A 10,776-nucleotide genomic window follows, 5' to 3' on the forward strand; every position below is an offset into this window, starting at 1 on the left:
ATCCTGACTGGAAAATCCTCACATATTCTCTAAGAAGGAATATAATTGTGAGGATACCACCTTTTCTAGTATCTTGGACAGAAAAGGGAGATTCGAGATTGGTCTATAATTAACAAGTTCTCTGGGGTCAAGTTGTGGCTTTATTATGAGAGGCTTAATAACAGCCAGTTTGAAGGTTTTGGGGACATATCCTAATGACAATGAGGAATTAATAATAGTCAGAAGAGGACCTATGACTTCTGGAAGCACCTCTTTTAAGAGCTTAGATGGTATAGGGTCTAACATACATGTTGTAAGTTTAGATGATTTAACAAGTTTATACAATTCTTCCTCTCCTATAGTAGAGAATGAGTGGAACTGTTCCTCAGGGGGTCTATAGTGCACTGTCTGATGTGATACTGTAGCTGACGGCTGAATGGTTGCAATTTTATCTCTAATAGTATCGATTTTAGAAGTAGTTCATAAAGTCATTACTGTTGTGGTGTTGGGAAATGTCAACACTTGTTGAGGCTTTATTTTTCATTAATTTGGCCACTGTATTGAATAAATACCTGGCGTTATGTTTGTTTTCTTCTAAAAGAGAAGAAAAGTAATCGGATCTAGCAGTTTTTAATGCTTTTCTATAGGATATGCTACTTTCCCGCCAAGCAATACGAAATACCTCTAGTTTTGTTTTCCTCCAGCTGCGCTCCATTTTTCGGGCTGCTCTCTTTAGGGTGCGAGTATGCTCATTATACCATGGTGTCAAACTGTTTTCCTTAACCTTCCTTAAGCGTAAAGGAGCAACTGTATTTAAAGTGCTAGAAAAGAGAGAGTCCATAGTTTCTGTTACATCATCAAGTTGTTCTGAGGTTTTGGATATGCTAAGGAATTTGGATACATCAGGAAGATAACTTAAAAAAGCAGTCTTTTGTGGTAGAAGTGATGGTTCTTCGATACTTGTAACAAGAAGTAGAATTTACAATTTTGGCTATATGAAGTTTACACAGAACTAAATAATGATCTGAGATATCATCACTTGGCTGAATAATTTCAACACTATCAACATCAATTCCATGAGACAGTAGTACATCTAGAGTATGATTTCGACAATGAGTAGGTCCTGAAACGTGTTGTCTAACACCAATAGAGTTCAGAATGTCTATAAATGCTGATCCCAATGCATCTTTTTCATTATCGACATGGATATTAAAATCACCAACTATTAAGACTTTATCTGCAGCCAGAACTAACTCGGATGTAAAATCACCAAACTCTTTAATAAAGTCTGTATGGTGCCCTTGTGGGCTGTATACAGTAGCCAGTACAAACATAACAGAGGATTTATCATTAACATTGGTTTCTCTGGATAATGTTATATGAAGCACCATTACTTCAAACGAGTTATACTTGAACCCTGCCCTCTGTCCAGTGTTTATGTATTGATCCAACAGTGACTGATGTTGGAAACACACAACATTTATTCATTTAGCAGATACTTTGATTTAAAATATGAAAAATAATTCAAACATATAAATCCAGCGCATAACAAAGGCACTCATTTATTTTTATTTTTTTTAGATTACAATGTCTTGGCAAGTTACTGTAATTACTCTCCTCTGTCAGGGTTTTGGTAAGGGAGGAACTCAGGTGCAGACAGGAATCGGGTACACACAGGATTTATTAGACAAAAAGGGAAAACAAAAACCCACGAGGGGGAAAACAGGACTAGGGCAAATACAGCAATACTAAAGAAGACTGACTCGACAAGATAAACAAAGACTCAAAACAGGAGAACACTGACTACAACTAACACTCACGGTTATACAGGGACTTCAGAGGAACAATCACAAGTGTGGAACACATCTGAGAAACACAGTTGAGGTACAATCACAATCACAGGTACAAATCTCAATGACAATGAACCGACGCAAGACAGAGCACACTAGGAGATCTAAATAGGGGTACTAATCAAGACACGACAGGTGTTACAGATAGGACAATCAAGACACGACTAGGTTAACAAGGGGGGCGGGGCAAGGGAACGAGACAACACAAGCACATGGCCCAAAGACAAGGCCATGTGCTTGTACACAAAACATGGGTCTGTCATGATCCTGCCTCAAGACTAGGAAAAATCAAGGACACGAGGGCAGAATCATGACAGAACCCCTCCCTTAAGGAGCGGCTTCCAGACGCTCCTCAAGGGAACATCAAACACGGGACACGACTGACATGACAGACTGGGACACAGACACAAACCAACAAGACATGACAAATAATAACAACGGCAAACATGAGTACACAACAGCAGGGTTGGGGTGACAAATCAAAAAAAACAAACAGGGAAGGGGAGGGGGCGGGACCACAAAGTTCATGGGGGACAGACCAGGGCGGGTGGGAGGGGTAGGAATCTTAGGAGGACAGGACGAAGGCTGACGACGGGGGGTACGGGCAGGTCTGGGTGGTGAGGGGCGGGGAGGGGTCTCAGGACAACTGACAGGGGACATGACAGGAGCAGACAAGGGACGCGGGGCAACACTTACGGGATGCGGGGCAAGACTTACAGGACGCGGGGAGACGACAGCTGGACACGGGGGAACAACATCTACTGGACACGGGGGAACAACATCTACTGGACACGGGGCAACATCTACTGGACACGGGGCGACAACATCTACTGGACACGGGGGGACAACATCTACTGGACACGGGGGGACAACATCTACTGGACACGGGGGGACCACATCTACTGGACACGGGGGGACCACAGGACACGGGGCCACATCAACAGGACACGGGGCCACATCAACAGGACACGGGGCCACATCAACAGGACACGGGGCGACAACGGCTGGACATTTGGGACTTCTGGGGACAGGGTCAGGGGACAAGACAGGACTGACGGGGATTTCTAAAATTTGGACAAGACGGGACAAATAATCAGAAAATGCTTTAGCAGCTAGGACAATTGGCATCTCCTTATGAGATGAAACTGACTGTACAAGAGTCTTTGCTGCAGAGTCGGCCGCGGCTCTCTCCTCCGCTCTCACGACTGCCGACTTGCATACAGCTTTCTTTCCCGGCTCGGGCACGCTAGCGCTCACCGCTGCTGACTCGGACACGCTCACTGCTGCTGGCTCGGGCACGCTCACTGCTGCTGGCTCGGGCACGCCAGCGCTCTCCGCTGCTGGCTCGGGCAAGCTCACCGCTGCTGGGTCGGGCACGCCAGCGCTCACCGCTGCTGGCACGGGCACGCCAGCGCTCTCCGCTGATGGCACGGGCACGCCCACCGCTGCTGGTACGGGCACGCCAGTGCTCTCCGCTGCTGGCACGGGCACGCCAGCGCTCTCCGCTGCTGGCACGGGAGGAAACGGGGTCACAGGACCGGCAGGCCCCCTCTTCCTCCTCGGGCGCGGTGCAGAGACCACAGCTGGGTCAGAGGCGGGTTGGGGGAGTTCGGTCTCTGGCAGGGCTGACTCCGACGATTCCGAGGCAGACTCCCACGATAACCGTCTCCCTCGCTTCCCAGGGAGACCGACGGGTGTGGGAGGCACCTCAGGACTCGGTGAGGGATGTGCCTGATCCCCCAGAGTGGCCACGGCCAGGATACGACCCTCTGGAACCGTTGGCAGCTGGGTAGGTGGGGACCTCTGGGGCTCCTCCTCTCGCCCGCTCGCTCCGGAACGACCTCCCCTGGTCCCCCGGAACACCACAAGGCGAGAGCCCTCAAAACAATCTCGCTGGCTGGCTGATGCCATCCAGCATTGCCTCCTGTCTGCTGAGTTCCTTGGTGGTCGGTTCATTCTGTCAGGGTTTTGGTAAGGGAGGAACTCAGGTGCAGACAGGAATCGGGTACACACAGGATTTATTAGACAAAAAGGGAAAACAAAAACCCACGAGGGGGAAAACAGGACTAGGGCAAATACAGCAATACTAAATAAGACTGACTCGACAAGATAAACAAAGACTCAAAACAGGAGAACACTGACTACAACTAACACTCACGGTTATACAGGGACTTCAGAGGAACAATCACAAGTGTGGAACACATCTGAGAAACACAGTTGAGGTACAATCACAATCACAGGTACAAATCTCAATGACAATGAACCGACGCAAGACAGAGCACACTAGGAGATCTAAATAGGGGTACTAATCAAGACACGACAGGTGTTACAGATAGGACAATCAAGACACGACTAGGTTAACAAGGGGAGCGGGGCAAGGGAACGAGACAACACAAGCACATGGCCCAAAGACAAGGCCATGTGCTTGTACACAAAACATGGGTCTGTCATGATCCTGCCTCAAGACTAGGAAAAATCAAGGACACGAGGGCAGAATCATGACATCCTCATTTAAAAGTAGTGCAGTTAATTACATTTTTAAGTATGCATTACTGCAATGTAAGTACATAAGTTGTTTTTTTCTAGAGAGTCATTGTCATGCATGATGTATACATCACATTCTAATAAAATAAACTGTGGCAAAATACAACTGTATGGCATCAATTACAATTACCATGATAAACTTTGCAATTGCCAATATTTTCTTGCACACGTGCACTCATCTGTCTTCATTTTACATTTAATTTCAAAATGTTACAAAGAAACCAATGTGCTTTCTTCAGTCACAGAAACATTTCAGCTTCTTGTCCATCAGTGACATGTATGTGTTGCTGGCTGAAGACTCGTTCAGTGAAGCTGGATTTCTGTCATTCTGTCATTTTTCATGATTCAAGTTGTGTGTAAATACAAAAATCCAGTGCTAATATTAATTTGGATGGACACTGTGATTGACAGATGTGTAATCAGAGTGAATCTCCTCTTTACTGAATCTGACTGTAACTTCACTGAGAGACTCTTCATTCTTCTGGAAACTGACAGCAGTGTACGGGAGCCCATCAGAGGGGATTGTGGGTAACTGAACTGTGGAGTAAACTGGATTCTGCGAATCAGAGGGAATTGTGGGTAACTGAACTGTGGAGTAAACTGGATTCTGCGAATCAGAGGGGATTGTGGGTAACTGAACTGTGGAATAAAGAGGAGTTGATTCAGGGTCTGAGTCTGAATGGTGTCTGGCGTCTTGAATCTCTTCTTGAGTCTGCAGGAAGCAAAATATCCAATTCATGAAGAAAAACATACATGTTAGACATTTCACAGATTGAGCTGTAGATCTGAATCTCACTCTTTCATGGTCTTCTGTCACTCTTCTGTCAGATGATGAGATGTTGTCTGTTTGAACAAGAGAAGCATCTGAGACTGAGAAAATGAGAGATGATTTGAACCGTGTGTGTTTTTCTGAGAGACAGAAACTGAACGTTCAGTAGTGTTTGTGTCTCACCCTGTTTGTTGTGTTTCAGTTTGAATAAGAGTAACACTATGACCAGAGCGAGCAGAATCAAACCCACAGGAACCACCACAGCTGTCACTGGAAACCCTGAAATCACAGAAAGAGATAACTGAGATATAAGGCGAGCACATGACATTCAGACACATACTGTACATGCATCTGATGCTCATGTATGTATCGTAAGATCACTTTCAACTCAAACTGAGAAACTTTCTCCTGGATCTTACCAGACTTTTCTGTTTCCTTTTTTGTGCCAGACGAGGTTATTTCTTAAAAATAAATAAAGCACACACACACACACACACACACACACACTAATTCTTACAAGTTGCACATGTTGTAGATCCCATGCTCAGATTTCTGTAAATATCACTTCAAACTCCAGCTGAGAAGCAGACTCACCAGGCTTTTCTTTATTCTGGGATGTTTCCCTTTTGGTTTCAGCTGTCGTCATTACTGCAAACACAGTCATAGAGCACTGATGGTTTAATAATTTAGAGAAACAGATTGACAGATTTTCAGTGAAACACAAAATGTGAAAAATTTAAAAAAAATCTGTACAGTTAAAGCAGACAGTAATTAGATGTCAAGCTCATGCTTCACGTCTGAGACTCATTGAAGTCACACAGTGCATTATTCATATGCCTACATATTTCTGGCTGGTAATTTAACACGTTAATTAGATTAATTAATAATGGAGGAAAATAATGCGTTAAAATTATTAATTTTTAATCGTATTGTGTGATGGAGCCGAGAAAATATACCCTAAAATTCAAGATATGGGGCGAATGCCCATGCTTGTAATTTTGTCTCATATTTACATCACATAGTGAATAAATATCACATGAGCTGTAGGCTAAGTGAAAGATCACGCGAGTGCAAATGTGATACTCATCTTATACAACAGTTCATTAAGAAGTTAGTATGGTGTTGTTTTAGACACAATGTTGTATGTTTATTTTGCCAACCAAAATACAAAGACAAATCAGAACTGTTCATCCCCAAGCAACCCATAGCCGCATTTAATTTCTTAATCAATGTTTTTAACTTATTGGGTGAGCCATTGGCTATAGCTGCATTGGCTTTGAAATGGCACGGCACAGACCGATCGATGTATGAAAGTACCACGAGAGTGATTCAAAAGCATAAGTAGGCGTATGCTCTCTGTGATGTCACACACCGGTCGATCTGAAAGTGATGATCTGCTTCAAGTCGAACATGCTTAATGATTCAATGAACCATTCATAAAGAACCATTAACTTCGATCCTGAATGAATCAGCCATTTGGACGAATTAAACGAAGAATAAATGACTCGATGACTTAATCATTAAGACATTTACCACCACCTACTGGCAGTTTTAGTTTATTATTTAGAGTATCCTTTCATTAAAGAAATAATTTAATATGTTGGTAGCAAAAATAATAAAATTAAGAAAATAAGTTATAGTTCACCCAACCAAAATGACAATTCAGTCATCATTTACTCACATGGTCCAAAAGAGTATATGTAATACATCAAACTAAATATTTCTTGCTGAACCTACTTTTTGTAATCTCTGTTTGATGCATTGCACAACAATGACTCTAAATTATATTTTCAGAGTAATTTCTCCTCCTTTGTTTGTGTGTGATTAATTAGATTAATTGATCACCACATCATGTAATTAATTTCATGAAAAATTGTAATCACCTACAGCCCTAATTTCAACACAGCTTCACCGTAACAACGAGAGAAAAAAAAAACTGTGCTGAGGTTAAACAATTCAAAGCACATCTTTTGTCTCTTTCCAATCTTTTGTGAACCACAAAAAAATAAAAGTAAAAGAATAAAAGAATAAAAAATGCAGCAGCAGTAGTATCAAACACAGTTTACTACACAAAAAAAAGAAAAGAAGCATCATTGACTTCCCTCAAGATGTTCAACCAAACAGCACTGACTTTAACTGCATACTTAAGAAAAAACTTCATTTCAAAATATATGTTTGTGTTCATCTGAAGAAAGTTCATTTTAATTTCATGGTTAATGATTTTACCTGTGGTCACATGTAGCTGAACCTCAGTGAAGATGAAGGATCCAGAACTCTCCTCTGCACACCAGTATTTCCCAGAATCCTCTGCTCTCAGATCGCTGATGTTCACAGTAAAGACTCCAGCAGAGGTTTCTTCAGTCAGAGAGAATCTGCTGTTTATTCTGTTATTTGATGAAACACGAACTCCGTCTATGAAGCAGATATTGGGCTGATCTCCTCTGCAGAAAAACCTCTGTGTTTGATTCCTGAAGTATTTACAGCTGATGGACACTGATCCTCCGACAGACGCTTCACGAGTGACGACTGAAGAAAACAACATTAAATATGATGAGAAAGATTACAGGAAGAGCAGAAACACTGAGCTTCTTCCCAAGTAAACATCCTCACCTTTCTTCATGACGATCATGAGCTCAATGGAAACGTTAAACGTGTCTTTCACTAAACACCAGTATTTCCCAGCATCCTCTGCTCTCAGGTCAGTCATGTTCACATTGAAGAGACTGAGTTCAGTGTCATTCTTTACTGAAATCTTTGGGTTTTTATCATGATCTTCATCTGATTGATTGTTCTTCAGATCATCTGGAGTCAAACACTTTCCTTTGCACAGATGCTTTACTTCTGCTGAATATTTTTCATCATAAGAGCATTTGATCTGGACTGAATCTCCTTCACGCTTGACCACTGGAGGCTCTGACAGTCAAAGAGAAGAGAGAACTCTTCAAACACTCTACAATACATGCATTTATTATTGAACTGCGTGGTTTGTGGTTTCTGTACATACTGGATGAAGTCAGCGGAGGTTTACTGGATAAGATCAGCTCAGTTTTGTTGGATAAAGTCAGCTGGTGTTTATTGGTGAGAGAAACAGACGTCAGATATGTGTCTCTGGTTTCTTCTCCACACCAGTAAACTCCAGCATCTCTCAGGCTCACATTACTGATGCTCACTGTATAAACTCCTGCTGCGCTGTCAGAAAACTCAAAGCGGTTCTCCTCTGATGAACTGATGCTCTCACAGATCTTCTCCTTGTTCTCTTTGCAGATGTGTTTGATGGTCGGGTGTTTCTCAGGGTAATTACATGTGAGGTTCACTCTTTCACCAATAAGAGCTGACTTACTTGATGCATTAAAGTCATCAACTAAACACAATAATAATAATAATAAAAATATGAAATATCAAATGATTTTAACTGCTAGAAAGTGTCCACAAACAAGCTCCTAACAGAAGTTCTTTACCTTGACTGATCTTCAGTGTGATCTCAGTGAACAGATGATCATCAGTGATATTCACTCCACATCTGTACGTTCCTTCATCAGCTGCTGTTAAATCACTGATAAAAACCTTCAAAACTCCTTCACTGATATCATCATACATGTGCACTTTATCATGAAGAACCCACTGATTCTGTCCATCAACAGAGATCTTCTGCGATGAATGTTTTTGGATGAATTTCTTGTTTCCTTTGAATTCTTCTGGAAATTTACACGTGATGAAGACTGATTTACTGATGTAGGCCTGAACCTGGACAGAAGTTAACTGACCTGCAACACAAGATTTATTCATTAATTCATTACATTATCAGGAGGGGTTTAAGTTTCTTATTCAGCACTGTAAGGATTTTATAATTGAAATGAAGCTAAACTCACCAGAAACATTCAGATGAATCTCTTTAATGAAGGTGATGTGAGTCATCTTTTTTGAAGATCCGTATATCTCCACTCCACACAGATAAACTCCATCATCTGCTGCAGAAATGTTTCTGATGGTCACGTTAAAATGATCTTTGTGACTGTCAGACAGGTTGAACTTCTCCTCAGATGATTGTGATGTCTGTGAGCTGTTCAGCACAAGCACAGGATCTCTGTTCACTCTGTACAAGAGTTTGGTTTGTGTTTGAAACGTATGATTATATTCACAGTGGAAAGTGATTGTTTGTCCTTTATATGCAGTCTGGAGAACTGACGTCCCACAAGAAGAAGAGGCTGAAAATGATTTCAACAAAATCATTGTGACACCCACTCAAATCTTAAAGTGTTAATAGTATTATTAAAGGTGCACTGGGGAACTTTGGCCTCTCTAGCGCCATCTCTGTTTGAAACAGAAAGTGTGACTTTCCTTGCAGAGTTATTCATGTTAACATGGGTTGTGTTTGTTTTTAGGTCTATGTTCTGTAGGATCACCTGTGATCAAATCATAAGCCAGATCTGTCATCCTACTGAAAACATTTGTACTACAAGGCAAATATCTAGAAGAAAATGTCTTTTGCACAAGTAACGTTTATAGTAGATGGGTCTTCTTTGCATGGCCTCTCAAATAACACTGACATAAAACTGGCATTTGTCAGCTCAGATTATTAATCATTATTAATACTGTTGTGAATTATTATAATGCATTGAGGCAGCTTGAACACTTATTTATGAATTTGCTAAATTATTATTTTTTTCTAGTAGTGCAACTTTAAACAGTACTTTAATAAAAACATAATACTTAATGTAGTAGGTAATAAAGTATCATACTCACTTTTGTTCACCTCTAATGTAACATCATGTCTCCATGTCTGATTGTTTCCACATGTATATTCCCCATCATCCTCTCTGCTGAGGTTCCTGATGAACACTGTGAAGAATCTGCTGTCTTCATCGTCATACAGAGAGAATCTCCCTTTATAAACCCAGCTGCGCTGAGTCTCAGTACTGATGCCCGTCCTACAGTCTCTGTCTCTGCAGAAATACTTTCCTTTATGCTGATCATTAGGCTTGTATGTGCACTTGAACATTACACTCCCTCCAGTGCAGCCGGTCACTTTGAAACAGAGGACCTGACCTGACAAACACAAGTTCATTTGCTCTGGGTTATTATATATGGTCAGTATGGTAAATGTAATGTAATATTTGACCCGGAGCAGTAAAGGACTGACCTGAGATCAGACAGAGCGTGATGATGATGGTGATGACGGCAGCTCTCATTCTGGATTGACTTCAGTCTCACCAGAAAAACAGATCAGATCACAGTCCAGAGAAAGCAAGAACTGAAAAAATACCTTCGATGCAATGTATGGATGTAAATTCTGATTAAAAGTACATCCTCCTCTCACATTTCTGCTTCCTCTTTCTCTGAACGGTTCCAGCCATGAACAGGGCGTTAAGTGTGATTAAATGTGTGAAAGACTCTGCAGACATTCAGAGAAACATACTGTATAAGCATTTAACACTCAAGACTAATGGCACAATGATATATGAACATGAACACAGACCGTATGCATACAGAGTGACTGTGCTAACAGCTTTAATGGTTTTAAGGCATTTATTATAGCTTCATGCTGTATTCATAAATGAAAACAGAAAAAAAAAACTGACATGAATTATGATATTAGACTTTAATTATCTTAAAACATGATTAAACATACAGTTG

General features: G+C 41.5%; 1 protein-coding gene across 1 annotated transcript; it reads right to left on the minus strand.

Moving 5' to 3' along the window:
- Positions 1-4,305: 4,305 nt before the first annotated feature.
- Positions 4,306-10,427, minus strand: LOC113114854 (polymeric immunoglobulin receptor-like). Its single transcript, XM_026281962.1, has 12 exons — positions 10,283-10,427; positions 9,886-10,188; positions 9,012-9,347; positions 8,601-8,906; positions 8,147-8,503; positions 7,753-8,055; positions 7,369-7,668; positions 5,737-5,790; positions 5,562-5,603; positions 5,326-5,421; positions 5,170-5,216; positions 4,306-5,085 (listed from the first exon to the last, which is right to left on the minus strand). The coding sequence occupies exons 1-12, from the start codon at positions 10,329-10,331 to the stop codon at positions 4,756-4,758; spliced, it is 2,523 nt and encodes an 840-aa protein (XP_026137747.1). The 5' UTR covers positions 10,332-10,427; the 3' UTR covers positions 4,306-4,755.
- Between the last annotated feature and the right edge of the window lie 349 nt (positions 10,428-10,776).

Source organism: Carassius auratus, chromosome 1 (assembly GCF_003368295.1).
Source record: "Carassius auratus strain Wakin chromosome 1, ASM336829v1, whole genome shotgun sequence".
Lineage (NCBI taxonomy): Eukaryota > Metazoa > Chordata > Actinopteri > Cypriniformes > Cyprinidae > Carassius > Carassius auratus.